Source organism: Chiloscyllium plagiosum, unplaced genomic scaffold (genome assembly GCF_037043375.1).
Source record: "Chiloscyllium plagiosum isolate Xiang-an unplaced genomic scaffold, Cpla_swu_hap1 HiC_scaffold_36, whole genome shotgun sequence".
Classification (NCBI taxonomy): Eukaryota; Metazoa; Chordata; class Chondrichthyes; order Orectolobiformes; family Hemiscylliidae; genus Chiloscyllium; species Chiloscyllium plagiosum.
In genome coordinates, this window is record NW_028270174.1 from 8,187,589 (window position 1) to 8,206,096 (window position 18,508).

The 18,508-nt window shown below is 43.3% G+C and overlaps 1 protein-coding gene across 20 annotated transcripts in view; it reads right to left on the reverse strand.

Moving 5' to 3' along the window:
* pdlim5a (PDZ and LIM domain 5a) overlaps positions 1-18,508 on the reverse strand; it is a 278,081-nt gene that overhangs the window by 19,601 nt on the left and 239,972 nt on the right. For all 20 annotated transcript variants that reach the window (XM_087979923.1, XM_087979925.1, XM_087979924.1 and 17 more), the window contains 2 exons: positions 10,532-10,733; positions 5,694-5,874 (listed from right to left, as the gene is read on the reverse strand). In XM_087979923.1, the coding sequence (XP_087836049.1) occupies positions 5,694-5,874; positions 10,532-10,733 (383 nt within the window). The remainder of the gene's footprint in view (positions 1-5,693; positions 5,875-10,531; positions 10,734-18,508) is intronic.

The window sequence follows — 18,508 nt, forward strand, 5'->3', positions numbered from 1 at the left end:
CCTCCAGCTCAAATGTATTGAAAGACTCTGCTTTGGTTGCCTTTTGAGTGATCAAAGTTCCAAAGACACGTGACTTTTCTCATGCTTCCTGAGATGTAATACCCACGGGGATGGGGTCACGCATCCATTCTTGACTGAAACTTCTGTGACAACTCCATAAATGGTTACACCAATATAACTAAACGAGGTAAACAACATTACATTCCAGCATGACTATGCTATGTCTAAGTGTGTGTTACTAAGAGGCATTAACACAAGATTTAACAATAGACCCAAGTATTATGAAGCCCAGGATTTAAGAAAGTCCCATCTGCAGGAGTAGTGATCCCTTTAGCCGAATGCAATTTAATTTTTATGCGGCATGTACAATTCTATCAAGAAGTGCTTTCTGAGGTAAGACTACATGATAGTCATAGGACATAGGACAGTACAGATTAGAGTGGTGCTGGAAAAGCACAGCAGGTCAGGCAGCATCTGAGGAGCAAGAAAATTTACGTTTCGGGCAAAAGCCCTTCATCAGGAATGAGGCTGGGAGCCTCCGGGGTGGAGAGCTTTTCCAGCATCACTCTAATCTGGAATCTGATCTCAGCATCTACAGTCCTCACTTTCTCATAGAATAGTACAGCACTGGAACAGTCGCTTCAACCTACAATGTTGTGCCATACATGACATCAAATTAAACTAATCACTTCCTCCCTCCCCTTGGTCCATATCCCTCCATTCCTTGCTTATTCATGTGTTTATCTAAAAACCCCTATCATGTGTGCCTCCACCAATACCCCTGGCAGCACATTCCAGACTTCTACCACTCTCTGTGTAAAAAACTTGCCAATCACATCTCCTTTGAACATTGCCCCTCTCACATTAAATGCTTGCCCGCCTAAGCACTTCAATCCTTCTAAGTCACTGGCCCTTCCTTGAAGGTCAATTCCAATCTCTGGGGAAAGTACATGCATTACATAATCTGCTCACATTAGGTCCAGGATATTTAGCCATTTGTAATCGCAGGGGTTACTTTGTCAGTTAGCTTAGTTGGCTGGATGGCTAGTTTGTAATGCTGAGTGATGCCAACAGCATGAGATCAATTCCCACAGCGGCTCAGGTAACCGTGAAAGTCCTGCCTTCTTGTCCTCCCCACCTTACCAGAGCTGGGGTGACCCTCAGGTTAAACTCACCACCATTCATCTCTCGCTAATGGAATAGCAGCCCTCTGGGACTGTAGTAACTTTACTTGAAGAGTCTGATAGGGGGTCCTTCCCAACCTGAGACTATTCCATGCCCAATGATCTATCAAGGGAAGCAACAGGAGTCACAAAATAAATTCCACTGACATGGAGTTTAGAGATCAGTATGGAGCTGTTGGGCTGAATGGCCTATTTCCTACTTATAAACAGTAAATAACACAGTACGTTCAATTGGGATTTGACCACATATCTGCCTGACTCCAGTTTCCATGTATTCAAACATTAATTGAATACTAAATTGAACAGTTAGTGTGATAAGCTTCCATATGGAATGTGTCGATCCTTTAACCGAAACTTTTAACACATAGCTGTGCAGGCACTAAGTTCCATTTAATTCTGAGTTAGCAGGCTGTGAAGTTCACATTTCAACCCGGAATCCAATCAGTTTTCAGACGGAACCTTTTTCTGTCTTAAACACTTAAGAGCAAAATTGGCTGACTTTTTGTTGTGTGTCCGTTAAAGGGGAGTCACTCGTGTACAAAGTGAACTTCTGCATGGCCTCACACATCCCTGTGACTGTAATCTCTTCCTCCCCCAGAACCCTTCTTGAGATACCTGCATTCCTTCAATGCCAGCCTCCATTGTCAGTCTTTAACTGCTACACCATTGGAGGCTGTGTCTTCAGCTCCCGAATTTGTCCCTTAACCCTCTCTGTCTCTCCCACCTCTGTTGGCACTGCATACAGCTTATTTCTTCAGCACAGAGTTGGCCATCCTTTCTTAATTTGTCACCTTTTGTGACTCAGTCTTGAATTTTATTTGCAGGCAAATTTCTTCAGGAGGTCTTGCTGCATTAAAGCCATTATACAGATGGTAATTGCTGCATGTTTGTTGACCATTATAAGCCAGAACGAGTGAGAAATTGTCCACATGCTACTGGAGAACACCAACTCTTCTCTGATACAGACTGATTAATGGGCATCAAGCAGGGAAAGAGATTACAAGAACTGAAGTTTCATCCAGTTCACAGCTTTCTCTATCCTCGCCATCTGCTCAATCCCCATTTCTAATAACCTTGGATAGAATGGAATAGAATCCCTACAGTGTGGAAACAGACCATCTGGACCAACAAGCCCACACTGACCCTCTGAAGAGTAACCCATCCAATCCCATTCCCCTATCCCATTCTACCTATGTACCCCTGCCTATTGCACCTAACCTGCACATCCCTGGGTAATTTAGCATGGCCAATTCACCCTAACCTTCACATTTTTAGACTGTGGGAGGAAACCGGAACACCTGGAGGAAACCCACACAGACACGGGGAGAATGTGGAAACTCCACACAGACAGTTGCCAGAGGCTGGAATCGAACCCGGGTCCCTGGCGCTCTGAGGCAGCAGTGCTAATCACTGAACCACTGTGCTGCCCTCTAAAAGAGAACAGGACTTTTTCATGCAATGCCTTTTCAGCTTGGCCTGCCACCCACACAATCTATCCACAGCTTGAGAAAGGAGATTGGAAAAATCAACATCAGTGATAGAATTCCACGGGAGATTCCGGCTGGGGCCCTGAAATCTGAAAAAGGTGCCAGCCAATTGCTTTCCAAAGTCCAGAAAGTGTTCTTCTGGCATGGCTTAGCAATTGGCTTTGTGTCAGGTGATATCTTGGGTTGCTTCCACCTGGGATTTCTCCAAGTACACCATAGATCCCAACTTTCCACTTGGAATTCTGAATGATTTCTCCTGATCCATTTCCTGTCCATCTGGACAAATGCTCTCTGATTATCAACATTACCAGACACTAAGTTTGAGACATCAGCATAAACAAATGGTAAAATGTACCACAATTGCAGCACATATCACCAGAATCTGGTGTGTAGAAGATCTCAGTGGTTCCAATGATAATGCAATAACACATCCCTGATCTATCAGGGCACACTGCATGATGAACTGCTGATAATGAGAACGTTTAGAGTTTTACTTTTTGTTTTCATGGAGAGTGTCTAGATGTTTGATCTTTCCAGTCCCATGATCTTTGAGGAGAGCTATACTTTTGGAAGATGGGAACTTTGGTCACAGACTTCCAGATCAAATTCATTCTTTTGGGGTGAAGCAAAGTGCTGAGGGGCAGCTTCAATCTCGCGGTGTTTCTGGAATAACCTTGTGAGAAGGGGCTTATATGATTAACAATCTCAACTTGATTGCATTTGACTTAATCACTCTGAACGTCAATAAAGTCAGCCACATCTTCCTGCCAAGATCAAGGAGACAAAAGAAACCAGACAGTTGGAATGGAGTGACAAATACTTTGGTTAGTTTCCCACACACTCATTTGAAATATGCAGATCAATCTCGGATTCTCAGAGAACAGTTGACAATCTTAACCTGAGAGTTGAACTATCAGATACTCTCACAGAAGGTGTCTCACCGAGACATATTCGCCTGAGGCAGGGGACAAGGGGCTTTGCTCACTCGGGCACATTCGGGACTCAACATTGAGTTAATAACTTCAGACCATGAACTGCCACTTCCAATCCACACAGCTCCCCAGTGGCCTTGTTTGCATGGGTTTGCTCTCACTAGTGCTGACCTGTTTCTTGCTATTAACACCAACCATTTTATCTATATCTCTTCTCTACTACATTAGCACTCCCTATGCCTTTTGTTCTGGGCCCCTGTACCACTTGCTCCTCCTCTTCTTGCACCTCAGCCTGACCAACTTTGTAAACAGCATTAACCATCACTTTCCCAGCCCTTAAAAAAGTTACATTGAGCAGGAAACATTAGTGCTGTCTCTTTTTCTCTCTCTCTCTCCCATACACTGCCAGATTGGCTGAGTTTTTCCAGTATTTTCATGAAATTAGTTCCTGGGATGAGAAGATTGTGCTGTGAGGGACAGATTGAGTAGAGTGGCTCTGAATTCCCTTGTGACGGGGAGAATGAGAAATTTCCTCATACTGTATACAATTGTTGGAAGGCCTGATAAGAGATCTTTATTCACTCAAAAGGTCATGAATCTTTGGGGATGCTCTACCCAAGTCTCTAGATGCTCTGCTGAGGATATTCAAGACAAAGTTTTCAAAGACTTTTCAATAAATTGGGAACCAAGGGATAGTATGGGAATATGTAGAAGTTCAGACACGATTTTATTATTTTTTATTCATTTGTGGGATGTGGGCATCACTGGCTGGGCCAAGATTGATTGTCCATCCTTAGTTGAGAAGGTGATGGTGAGCTCCCTTCTTGAACTGCTGCATTCCAGTTATGAATGTCAGCAAAGAGTCAAGAGGTTGCTCAGCCCACCTCTGCTCTCGCTATTAATTTCTCAGGTTCTAAAAGGTCCAACCTGGGATGTGAATCAGCGAGGAGGGATGTTGGTCAAGGTCCAGAGGAAAACCTCGCGATCTGTTTGATGCTGGAACAATTCAGAGGGCTGTTAAAAAGAGCACACTGTGCCAATGTGGGATTGGAGGCACAGAGACCAGACCGGATAAGGAATGCAGGTTTGCAATGCTACACAAGAGCATTATTTAACCAATTCTATGGCAATGCAACAGCCTAACGGTCACTTTGGTGGTGCAAAACAATGTTTGATAAAATTGAATTTCAATTCTTAAATGGTCAAGGCGGAATTTGAATTTGTAATCTCTGGAATCTTTATTTTGGTACCTTCATCACTTGGTGCAGTAATATAACTGGCACACTACAGTATCCTAATGGATTGGCACTCCATCTATCACCTTAAATATCACTCCCAATGCATAATGCTGTGAGTACCATCCATAAGGTGTGCTGCAGCAACTTGACAAGGCTCTTTTGACAGCACCTTAGGACAGAAGAGGACCTTTGGTCCACTGAGTCTATAACCACCAAAAATATACTAGTTCCTGCACTTTTTCCACGTTCCTGCACAAGACCCAAAGTCTTGAATGTAATGACACTTATCCGAGTACTTTTTAAAGGTTGTGAGGTTTCCTGCCTCAACCAGCCTCCCTGGCAGTACATTCCAAACACTGACCACCCTCTGGGTAAAAGGGCTTTTCATCAAATACCCTCTAAGCAGCCACCATTCACTTTAAAATTATGCCCCCGATGTTCTTGACCCTTAGACTAAGAGGAACAGCTGTTTTCCATCCATCCTACCCGCCCCCCCCCCCCCGTCCCGCCCCCCTGAAATGGCTCTGTGCCCAAACAAACCACCTGAGCTTATCCAGCCTCTCTTCAGCGCTAAACAGCTGCATCCCAGGCAACATCCTGGTGAATCTCCTCTGCACCCCCTCCACTGCAATCACATCCTTCCTATAGTGTGGGGACTAGAACTGCACACAGTACTCCAGCTGTGGTGGTGGAATGTTGTTAGAAAGGATCAGTTTATGCTGCCAGATATATACAACAAGCATTTCCCTGAATTGAAGAATTCTTGAGGTTTTAGTGTGACTGGCTCTGTCAGGATGGTGCATCAGGTTTCCATATTACTGACTTGTAGGATGAGCACCTTAAAGTACTTACCCCCAGGATCTTCCTCTGGCATCGGGCACATTCAGGGGCAAAGAATTGCTCGTAGCACTTCTCACAATATACAGACCCTTTCTCTTCCACGAACCCAATGTGGGCAAGGGATAGATTACAGTAGGCACAGGTAAACTCTTCAGGGTGCCAGGAACGACCCATTGCCACCAGGAAAGGACCTCTGTCAGAACAAACACACCAAGGGATCACTGTACAAACAAAGCTGCTTCTCAGAAACGCAGGACAAAACATTATAGCAAGAGTTGTGGCCTTCTCAGAGATGAAATTGTAAATGAGAAGTTTGCAAACATTGTCTTCCCTGAGAACGTCTCCTCAAATGTAAGAAGGAAACCCCGCACTTCTCTTTTGAAGAAAATGGATCTCCGGTAGGCTTCCATTGTGTAAATGTTGGTGCCAGCCAGGCTTGGATGAAGAGTAGAGGACAGTCTGGTAAGAAACCCAATTAAGTTGTACCATCAAGTGAAACGCATGCACACTGATGAGCATTAGATCACAAGGATAGTGCAAAAATTGGCAAAGCTACCCCTTCAGGCTTTGACAAAAGGCGCTAAGGATGCTCACTTTAGGATTTTAAATCTGAAGTATTTGGCGGAACATTTTTTCTTTCCAGCTGGAAGGTGGTGGAGGTCTTTTATTTACTGAAAAGGGAGTAGAGGTAGAAACCCTCCTACAATTTTACAAATACTGATGTATCGGAACATACAGAGTCAAAAGATGCAAAGCTTAGACTAGAGAGGTACTGACTCTGGTTGACACATGCAGAGTGGAGAACAATGGCCAGTTTCTGTTCCTGAAGATGGTGTAGTGGTATTGTCACGTAACTGTTGGAAACCCACCATGGGACACAGTGAAATCTGAATTCAACAACAATCTGAAATAAAAGCTGGCAAATGGTGACTGCATAGCCCACATTGACTGTGCTAAAAACCCATCTGGTTCATTAATATCCTTTATTAAGTGAAAAATCTGCAGTCCTTACCTGGTCCAGCCTACTTGTGACTCACCTGGTCGACTATTAACTGCTCTCTAAGCAATTTGGGATGGGCAGTAACTATTGGCCTAGCTGGCGATGCCCATATCTAAAGAACAATTTTTTTTTAAAACTGTGTCTATGTTCTTTTTACTGCTAAAGGTTAGATCATTAATCACCTTGAGCTAGTCCTTCCATTCAAATTCATCCATGACTGCGGTGGAACTTAACCCCACCTCCCGACCCTGGTACCTGAACTTTTTTGTTAGATGTCGGTAGCAGGGCAAATCAACTTAAGCTTTGACGTTTTCAAACAAATTGCAGCCTGACAAATTCATTTTGCAGAGGCTGTGAGCAGAGACAATTCCAGATTTACACTGTTTGGTTTTATAGATTTCTAGATGCAAAACCCCCAACTCTCTAAGGTGAACATGTTTCATCTCATAAAAGCAATGCTTAACTGAGGCTTTCCTTTCACTCCATGAGTTAAATCTACATGTTTAAATTAAATTAAATACCAGTGCATCTACATATCACTGCACACAACTACAAGACAGTCTATACTTTAGATGTGGGAGGGCAGAGTTGGTTTCCTATTACAGTTGTAATGTTACAATCGTAAAGTTTGAAGGAAGATATAAAGGAATGAGGCAAACTCATCAGTTCATGCTCCTTGCTCGTGATACCCTGATCATGTTCAGGAAGCCATTATCTAACATGAACGTTCACTTCAGATATTAATTAGCCTGTATCACTTGTACACAGGCAAATTTGTTAATCGCTTGCCCAAATCTTAAACATCTCATCCATTATTCAATAGACAATCCACTGTGTGACGTAGCTGCCAATTGCAACATTTCTGCTGCCATCTTCTGTGTCGTAACACCAGGGAGATAGTGTTGCACTCAGTACAGAACAAGCTTCATGACCTTATGCATCTTTAAGCTGGAGATATTTAATTGCAGACAAAAAATGGAAAGCACGAAAATGGAGATAAGTTTTTGAGAAAAGAGGGTGCTGGAATGGACACTGAAAATAAGCCACAACTTATAAATGGAGGTGACATTAAGGCACACTATTGTCAATTTAAAATGCAATTTTAAAAACAGAGCAGGAATTGAGCTGGTCTGCGTGGACTAGAGATGATCGGCCTACAAAAGATTGTGGATCAGGGCATTCTGAAGCTTTCCTTGCTTACTGATTGTAGATCAAAGTTTTGACCTGACCTGACACAGCCACCACCTCATTACATCAGGGCTGCTTTTCAGAACATGGTCAGAAGTCACATGACACTAGGTTATCGTCCAACAGGTTTAATTGCAGTGCACCTGACAGAGGGGCAGCACTCCGAACACTTGTGATTTCAAATAAACCTGTTGGACTATAACCGGGTGTTGTGTGACTTCTCACTTTGTCCACCACAGTCCAACATCAGCTCCTCTATATCATGACTTTCAGAACATGAGGTCTCTACATTTTACGTGAACCATTAAGTGAGCAAAATTTAACATGAGAACATCAGAAACAGAAGCAGGAGTAGGCCATCAGGCCATCGAGCCTGTTCCACCACTTAATATGATTGTGGCTGACCATTTCGTGGACTCAGCTCCACTTCCTCACCCGCTCACCATAACCCTTAACCCCTTACTGTTCAAAAGTCTATTTTTGCCTTAAAATGATGTAGCCCCAACTGCTTCACTAGGCAGGGAATTCCACAGATTCACAACCCTTTTGGGGAAGAAGTTCCTCCTCAACTCAGTCCTAAACCTGCTCCCAATTTCACGGTTTTAAACCAAAGGGACATCTCCCTCCAGACTGACAACCGCGAAAGCCTTTCTAATAATACTCTTCAATTCATTGGGTGTGATCACGTGATCAGTGTCAATTTTAAAAAGGGTCTGTCTCCAACTACGAGATCACTACAGATTTGTGTAATTAATACAACATGCTGTCAATTAAACAAAGCTGCCTCTTCTCCAGGCTAATAAATAGATCATGTCACCCTTGGCTTGGAAATGAAGCAGTCAGATCAAATAAGGCTGCTTCAGCGTAATTACAGTTCATGCCCTTCTGCTACTGTTCTTCAGACAGCAGAGTGCTATCAAATGACACTCTTCATTTTACACCTGTTTCATCAAAGCTATGCTGGACTGTAAACCAAAATGCAACCCTATCCGTGAACATAAATTACTCCTATATATGTATATATATATATATATTTTTTTTTTATATATATGTGTATATATATATATATATATATATGTGTGTGTGTAATTTGTGTTCATGGATAGGGTTGCATTTTAGTTTACAGTACGTATATTTGTTTTTAAAAAGGACTTCACAAAATCAAAATTCCAATGTCACGCTTGCTACTGTTTGGACATTTATTAAATACCTGCTCTGGTTGACTAATCCCCCTATCTGTTGGCAGCGGCTGCTTCTCCTGTTTCCGGAAGATTCCCCTGAATGGGACCACAGTGGATGTATGGAGGTGGGAAATTGATCCTACCTGGCAGGGAGAGCTTTTCCTCTTTAGTAACAATACCCTGCTAATGAATCCGACTGGTTTGCAGTCACAGTGAGAGGTGAGCCATTTGTTGTACATAAGGGCTTGCATTGTTAGGCAGCTGAGCAGCTGAAGGGAGCCCTGATGTCAGGAGGTGCTTGTAGCTTGTAACCCTATCGCAGGTGGCTGAGTCGAGTCAGGCCAGGACTGCTATCTCTGAGCAAGGGAAGATTTGGGACACCGAGATCCACAATCACACAACCAGATCAACTCCACGTCCACCCTGACTGAGTTTTAAAACCGATGACACGTGTGCCTATTTTTAAGCTGTGACCTAATTTTATGTATCCACAACAGCATCTTTCTCACAATCCTCTACCAGGGAGAAGGTGCAGAAGCCTAAGTACACCCACCAGCCGGTTTCACAACACTTTCTACCCTACTGTTGTTAGAATACTGAATGGACTTTCAAACTCTTAACATTCGCCTGTACCTGTGTTTTTGTTTTTGCAGCTGTTTACTTATTATTTACTATCTATGCTACTTAACTCTGTGATCTGCCTGTATTGCTCGCAAGACAAAGCTTTGCACTGTGCCTTGGTACATGTGACAATAAATTCAATTCAATTCAATTCAACCTAAAAAGTAAGATAGTCACCACTAAGCTGCAGAAGAAACTTGGGAGAAACATCTTTATCCAGGCAGTGATGAGAACTATCTGAAGAGGCAGTTGAAGCAAAAGGCAGAGGCACATTTCAGGAAAACTGAACAATCATAGGAACAGGAGTAGGCCATTCAGCCCCTCGAGTCTGTTCCACCAGTCAGTGAGCTCATGGTAGATCTATTGACTAACTCCATATACTTGCCTTTGGCCCATATCCCTTTATACCTTTGCTTAACAAAGATTTAAAACATACAACTGCTTCAGCATCCACTGACATTTATGGAAGAGCGTTCCGAACCTCTCCCACCCTTTGTACGTAGTACGTAAGTGCTTCCGAACTTGTGTCCTAAATGGTCTGGCCCTAATTCTCAGACAATGCCCCTAGTTCTAGAACCCCCCAACCAATGGAAATAATTTATCTTTATCTACGGTCTTTTCCTGTTAATATCTTGAAGACTTCAATTAGATCACCCCTTGACCTTCTGAATTAGAGACAAAATAGGCCACATCTCATAATTTAACCCTTGAACACAGGAAGGAGAGAGGAATGGATACCTTTGTTGGCAGGGTTGTGGAGAGACTGGTTTACGGCATTAGTGCTGGCACACAGAAGTTCTGTTTCTTGCAAATACAATTCTCATTTTGTAAAGAGGCATCCCCTTGGCTTGTCTTGTTACCTGATGATGGAGTTGCAGTGAGCACACATTGGCGTCCTGTTGCCTGCTGGGATATGCTCGGCCATCTGAACCAGTGTGTCATCATCCTGCGGCTCTGACTTGCTCACTACGGTGCTGGCTGCCTTTGATCCGGACCCCCAGCCAGGTTGACTTGCCGGTGATACCTGGGCAGTGGGGAGCACAGTCCGGGGGGAACTGTTAGCTGTAGATTGACACAAACACAAAGTTATTTCTTTCATAAAAACACATGAATCAAAGTCACTTCAGTAATTGAGGGGAGGTAGTGGGTACTGGTAACAACACTGAAGCAGCAATCCAGGCTAATGTTCTGGGGATGTGATCTTGAATCCCACCACATGGCAGATAATGGAATCTGAACCCAATACAAATCTGGATTTGAAGGCAGTCAGCCTAATGATGACCATGAATTCATGGTCAATTGTCCTAAGAACCCATATCATTCATTCAGCTCCTTCCTGGAGAGAAACCTGCCATCCTTACCTTGTCTGGCCTACACATGACTCCAGACCTACAGCAGTGTGGTTAGCTCATAACTGCCCTCTGGGCAATTAATTCCAAACCACCCAACAACACCCACAATAAATAAATAAAACAGGGATGTTAGAAAATTGCAGTTTCATAGTAATACGATCAGGAGTAGGCCATTTGGCCCGTTGAGCCTGCTCCACCATTCATTAAGATCCTGACTAATCTATCCATTGTCTCAGCTCCTCCTACCTGCATTATCCCCATAACTCTTAATTCCTCTACCATGCAAAACCCACCCAACTATGCCTTGAATATACTTAATGAAGATGCCTCGATGACTTCCTTGGGCAGAGAATTCCGTAGATTCAGTACTCTGGATAAAGCAGTTCCTCCTCATCTCTGTCCTAAATCTACACCCCCTAATCTTGAGGCCATATTCCCTAGTCCTAGTCTTACCCGCTAGCGGAAACACCTTGCCTGCCTCTATATTATCCATCCCTTTCATAAGTTTATATGTTTCTTTAAGATCCCCTCTCAATCTCCTAAATTCTACTGAGTACAGTCCTAGGTGGCTCAACCTCTCCTCATAGGGTAACCCCCTCATATTCGGAATAAACCTGGTGAACCTCCTCTGCACTGCCTCTAAAGCCAGCATATCCTTCCTCAGGTAAGCAGACCAGAACTGTACACAATAATCTAGGTGTGGCCTCACCAACACCTCGTAAAATTGCAGCAGAACCTCCCTGCTCTTAAATTCGATCCCTCTCGCAATGAAAGCCAATATTCAATTTGACTTCAATTCATACATTTGGAATACTTAAATTTAAATGCTGCTGAAAAGCTTAGATGAAAAGCTGACGTGCAGTTTATTCATTAAAAATATATTTTACATAATCTCAAGGCAAAAAGCATCAGTGCTGTAATGGGAAGGTTGCCCTTTGAGGAGACATCACGTAGAATAGGTCTAGAATCACTAGAATTCAGAAGAATGATCTGTGACTCATTAACATCAATAAGACATCTCCCAGAGTTGGGCAGGGTATATGCTGAGAGGCTGTTGGCCTTTCTGGCTGGACAATGAGGAACAATGTAGACATAGTCTTTGGATAAGGGTCAGCCATTGAGAAATGAGAGGATGAAAAGTTTCTTCATTCAAAGGACAGTCCTTGTTAAATATATTCACTGCCACTGAGAGCTGTCAATACTCATTGAGTGAATATATTCACTCACCGAGTGACTGATTTTTGGACAATTAGGGGATATAATGAGAAAGCGGAGTTGATGATGATGATCAGGCATGTTTTTATTGACGGGAGGATGAGGCTCAAGGGGTCAAATGGCCTATTTCTGTTAATTCATTTCTTGCCAATGATTTCCATTCTTCCATTGAGTTAAGGATGAGGTTCAAAACCGAATCATGATCATGCAGAGGCTGCCATTCAGCCCATTGAACCTGTGACAGTTCTCTACAAGAAGAATTCAGCAAATCCCACTCCCTCCCCAGTAGACTCATCCAGAAACGTTAGCTTGTTCTCTCTCCACAGATGCTGTCTGACCCGCTGTGATCTCCCAGCATTTTTTGATTTCAATACAGATTCCAGCATCTGCAGTAATTTGCTCCTATACTTTGGATCAGTGTCCACTTATTGACTACACTCTGGATAACCTGAACATTTTCCCCCCATACCTACCCTCTCCACACTGCTCAGGAGTTTGAAAACCTCCATCAAATTTCCTCTGAATCTTTCCTCTCAAGGACAGCAGCCTGGAATCGCAAGTCACTCTCACAAATCTTTCCTACACCTTCTCTAATGCCTTTTCATCTGCTTTAAAGTGCAGTGCCCAGAACCGGACCCAATATTTATAAAAGGACAAAATAGGGGAGAAAATGGGCAGATGAAATTCATGGCTACTTGAATAAGGGACACAAACACTCTGCAGTTAAAGCAGGAGTTGCCTAGGTTTTTTTTAGATTAGATTACTTTACAGTGTGGAAACAGGCCCTTCGGCCCAACAAGTCCACACCGCCCCGCCGAAGCGTAACCCACCCCTCCCCCTACGTTTACCCCTTACCTAACACTATGGACAATTTAGTATGGCCAATTCACCTGACCTGCACATCTTTGGACTGTGGGAGGAAACCCACGCAGACACGGGGAGAACGTGCAAACTCCACACAGACAGTCGCCTGAGGCGGGAATTGAACCCGGGTCTCTGGCGCTGCGAGGCAGCAGTGCTAACCACTGAGCCACCGTGCCGCCCAGGTTGCGGATGAATGTAGTTTTATACTCTTGTTTAGAAGAAATAAGAAGCAAAACATAATTCTAAAACATAAGATTGTTAGGCGACTTGACAGGGTAAACGCAGAACGGCTGTTTCCCTTTGTGGGAGAGACTAGGAGCAGAGGGTATCACCTTGGAGTAAGGGGTCGCTCATTTTCAATAGCGATGAGGAACAATTTCTTCTTTCAGAGGATATGGAATCTGAGGAATTGTTTACCACAGAGGGCTGTAGTGGATGGGTCGTTAAGTATATTTAAGACTCAGATTTTTAATCACTAACAGACTCAAAGCTTATGGTGAAAAAGCAGGGAAGTTTAGTTGAGAATTATCAGATCAGTTGTGATTGCACTGGATAATGATGGAGACTTTGAATGGCTGAATGGCCCACTTGTGCTAGAATGTCTGATGGTCTTTAATCAACAACCAAAAGGACAGTTGTGCCAATTTGTGGCTGGGCCACTAGAAAAGGGGAATATTACATTCATTGAACTTTCATTGCATTGATTTCTTTTTTTTTCAAAGAAACGCAGAGGTAGATAGACTCTGGGGTTGGTTAGTTCTGTTGATTAGATGGCTGCTTTGTGATGCCAAGTGAGGCCAATGGCCGGGGTTCAATTCCGGGGAAGAGTGAAGGAATCTCCTTCTCAACCTCTTCCCTCACCTGAGCCGTGGTGACCCTCAGGTTAAACCACCACCAGTCATCTCTCTCTCTCTTTCTCTAATGAGAGAGCAGCTCTAAGGTCTGGTAAGCCTATGTCGACTTTACCCTTTGCTTTCCCCACTTTTAGATAGATTATTGATGAACAAAGGAGTCAAGCATTGCCAACGCTAAGTGGAACTTGGGGCGTGGGACCACAACCAAGTCAGCAATGATTTTATTGACTGTCAGGACAGTTTCTAGGGGCTGAATGCTTTTCATTTGTTTGTACAGACAAAGCCAACATCTTGTAGTTTCTCAAAGGTTGGGGAAGAAAGTCAAGATTGGCTAAAAGTTATATCTTGAACTAACCTCAAAAGCACGTGCAGCAGAAATATCCCCAGTGATGAGTTCACAAACCAGACGACTGTACCTGCCTGAAAGGCACGGCCAGGCAAGAGCAGAAATAGGAACACAGGAAAATACAAAGAACAACTTATGGCTTTCAAAAAAAAAAAATCAGCCCCTTGAAGCCATGCCAGACAGGCTTTTAGATATACTACTTTAGAAGTAGAAAAAGTCACTTAAAGTAGTCAAACTTCAGGATAATTATTAGCAATCCCTTTCTGCACCTGTCAAATTTGACAGCTCCAAGTAAAAATTGACATTGCCGTGAGGTTTAACGCAGGACAACAGCAGCTCCTTTGTGTGCTGGGTCAGTTGGACCTCCATCTATCCTTCATCACCAACCAGCCGATTTTTTTTCCCCACACTTACACGCTTGCCAATTTTAGTCTTCACAGAGATGAACTATTTTGGTTTAAGATTAGATTCCCATCCAAAGGAAAACACAGCAAGAGTATATTTTAGCTGTACTCCTACCACAGAGGACGACTTATTTTTAATAATTTATTAAGGAACATAAAAGATGCCCCCAGGGTGATTTTCCACCACGTTTTCAGTTGTACAAACAGACAAAACAATATTTTTTTTTAAGTTCTTTCATGGGCATGGCTGTCATCAGCTTGTCCAGCATTTATTGCCTATCCCTAATTGCTCCTTGAGAAGGTGGGGGTGAGCTGCCCTCTTGAACGGCTGCGGTCCACGTCCTATACGTTGACCCACAATGCCATTAGGGAGGGAACTACTCCATAGGTATGATCACGTCAAGCTGTTGCTTGACTAGTCTGCAAGACAGCTCTCCCAATGTTTGCACTAGCCTCAGATGTTAGTAAAGAGGACTTTGCAGGGTAGACAGGGCTGTTTCTACCCCTGTCTATTCTGGTGCCAAGATTGATGCCAGGTTTCATTTCTTCATTAAGAATTTGGAGTGATTGTTACAATGGAGTGACTTGCTGGGCCATTTCAGAGGGCAGGTGAGAGTCAACCATATTGCTGTGTCACATGTAGGCCAGACCAAGTGAGGATAGCAGATAAGGATATTAGTGAGCCAGATGGGTATTTTTTTTCCAACAGTTTTATGGTCATCCGTAGACTCTTAATTCCACGTTTTAAAATCTGAATTCAAGTTACACCATCTGCTGTGACAGCATTCAAACCCAGGTCCCCACAACACAAGCTGAGTTTGTGGATTAATAGTCTCGCAATAGTATAGTGTGCGCAACAGTGACAGAGTTCTTAGCATAGCTGTCTCATAGCACCAAAGACCCAAGTTCGATTCCAGCCTTGGGCAACTGTCTGTGTGGAGTTTGCACTTCCTCATGACTGCATGGGTTTCCTCCGGGTACTCAGGTTTCCTCCCATAATCCAAAGGTGTGCTGATTAGGTGGATAGGCCATTCTTAAAAACTTGCCCCATAGTGTGCAGGGAGTTCTAGGCTAGATGGATTAGCCACAGTTAATGCATGGTTACGGGGATAGAGTGGGATGCTCTCTGGAGGATCAGTGCAGTCTCAACTGGCCAAATGGCCTCTACCTGCACTGTAGGGATTCTGAGATTATAAATATGAGGCCATTTTGTTCCCTAATATTACCTGTTCTACAACGTTTAGCTTCTTCTGCTGAGAAAGAACACCATTATCAGGATGGTGAAGAGACACGCACATAAATCTTTTTACTCACAGTCCATTTACAACAGTTTTGAGGAAGTATTGTTAGCAATTTGTTTCCAGTAAAGTCACACAAAAAGCCCTGAGATGAAAGGCCATAGGTCTGAATTGAATTGATTTATCGTCACTTGTAGTTAACAAATAAATACAGCGAAAAGTGTAATATTTCGGCACACTCCGGCATCATTGCTTGGTGAATTGTTTGGTGCTGATCAAAGCAAGATTTCACATCTCATCTGAAAGACATCAACCCTCAAATTGTGCAGCACTCCCTCGCAACCACACCAAAGGGTCAGCCTAGATTGTGTGTTCAAGTTTCTGCAATATTTCCTGAACATGTCGCTTATAGTTCTGAAAGGGTTAACATTAAGGACTGTGGTGAGTCCACAGCTCCTTAGCAACACAAGTGGATAAAGTGGTAAGGAAAGCACACAGCAAGTTGCCTTCATCGGCTGGGGAAGAGTTGGCAAGTCATGCTGCAGCTGCACAAAACTTTGAATAGACCACATTTGGCAGTTCTGGTCGCCACACTATAGAAAGGATGTGGAAATGATGGAGAGGGTGCAAAAGAGGTTTACATGGATGTTGCCTGGATTGGCCATTATTAAAAACTTGCCCCATAGTGTTCAGGTAGTTCTAGGAGAGTCATAGAGATGTACAGCACAGAAATAGACTCTCCAGTCCAACTCATCCATGCCGACAAGATATCTTAACCTAATCTAGTCCCATCTGCCAGCACTTGGCCCATATCCCTCCAAACCCTTCCTATTCATATACTCATCCAGATGCCTTTTAAATGTTTAAAAGCTTCCACCACTTCCCCTTAGGTTCCTTTTATATCTTTCCCCTCTTACCTTAAACCTATGCCCTGTCTTATGGAGTTGGAGAGGAGCATCTTTGCATTTTGGATGAATAAGATCTAACTTCCCATGGTCCTCTCTGTTACAATGTCTATCACATCAACGTAATCTGTAACTAGCTGCGAACATGCGATGAGCTACTTGTTCAATCCAAAAGCCTCTTCTATTTACAACAGACAGTGATTTTCCTCTCCCACACCAATCCAAGCAGGTCCTGTAACTCTCTGCACTTAAAGAGCACAGTGAGGTGCAAGCTTGGTTCAGTTACACATATGGGCGAAATGCTGGGAAGTGGGACTAGTGCACATTCAATGTGCTGAAGTTGGCTTATGAGGAGAGACAGAGTGGACTGGGACTAGATTCATTAGAATTTAGAAGAATGAGGAGGGAAATCTTATAGAAACATATAAAATTAAGAACTGAATAGCTAAGATAGAAGCAGGGAGGTTGTTTCCACTGGTGGATGAAACTAGAACCTGGGGACATAGCCTCAGAATAAGGGGGAGCAGATTGAGGGCTGAGTTGAGGAGGAACCTCTTCACCCAAATGGGTTCTGAATCTGTGGAATTCCCTGTCAAGTGAAGCAGTTGAGGTTACCTCGTTGAATGTTTTTAAAGCAAAGATAGATTTCCGGACAGTAAAAGAGGTTTATGGTGGGCAGGTGGGTAAGTGGAGATGAGTCAATGAAAAGATCAGCCATGATCTTAGTAATTGGTGGTGCAGGCTCAACAGACCAGATGGCCTACTCCTGCTCCTATTTCTTATATTCTTAAGGGCCTCTGCTGCATGACTCTGTTTCTTTGTCATCAGAACCAAGAATCTCTGACTCAGAGACAAACATTCTACTCAGTGCCTCAAGCTGACACATACTCCAAGAGATTTGTGAGGAAAAGGGCTTGCACAAAAGCCACTCAAAATGCATGCAGGGTGTTAAATTTAAACAGCATTCTCAAATATTTATTCAGGACATTTGCTTATTCAGTGCTATAATTTATTACATCTAACGTGAACATCAGACAACCTCAAAACTCTTACCTGTACTGATCTTATCATCTAAACTCCTTCGCTTATCTCTACGCCTCACTACCGATTAACAAAGGTTGGAGATAAACTGTGGGGGGTCATCTTAAAAACGTAATCTTTGTGTGCAGCTGGAATGTTCTAACTTAATAGAGAAAGTGAATGCTTGGTGCAGAGATCCTGCAAACACGCCTGACTCAGAATTGTTAACACACACACTGTCAAACAGCAACTTTCATTGAGCACAAAGTTCCAATTCCTCACAGAAAGGTGAACTCTGACTGAATGGAGTAGAACCTCAGGTCTGAAGAGATTGATTAAAGAGGCTGGCTTTGAAGTTAGAGGGTGAGTGATGGTTGGGAGACAAAGAGGCAATTCCACATCTTAGTGCCTGAAGAGCTGAAAGAAGCGCCCACATGGATTTGGCAAAGGGACTGAAAGATGGATGTGGCCATAGTTCGGGGAATGCAGAGTTCTTGGAAGGTAGAAGGTTTAAGGGGTTAAAGAGAGGAGTGAGGACCTGAAGGGATTTGAACACAAGTACATGAGAACTTTCAAATTTACAAACTTAGTGCGAGGCTCCCATCCACAAGGTTAAACGCTTACTTGCTCCAACACGGA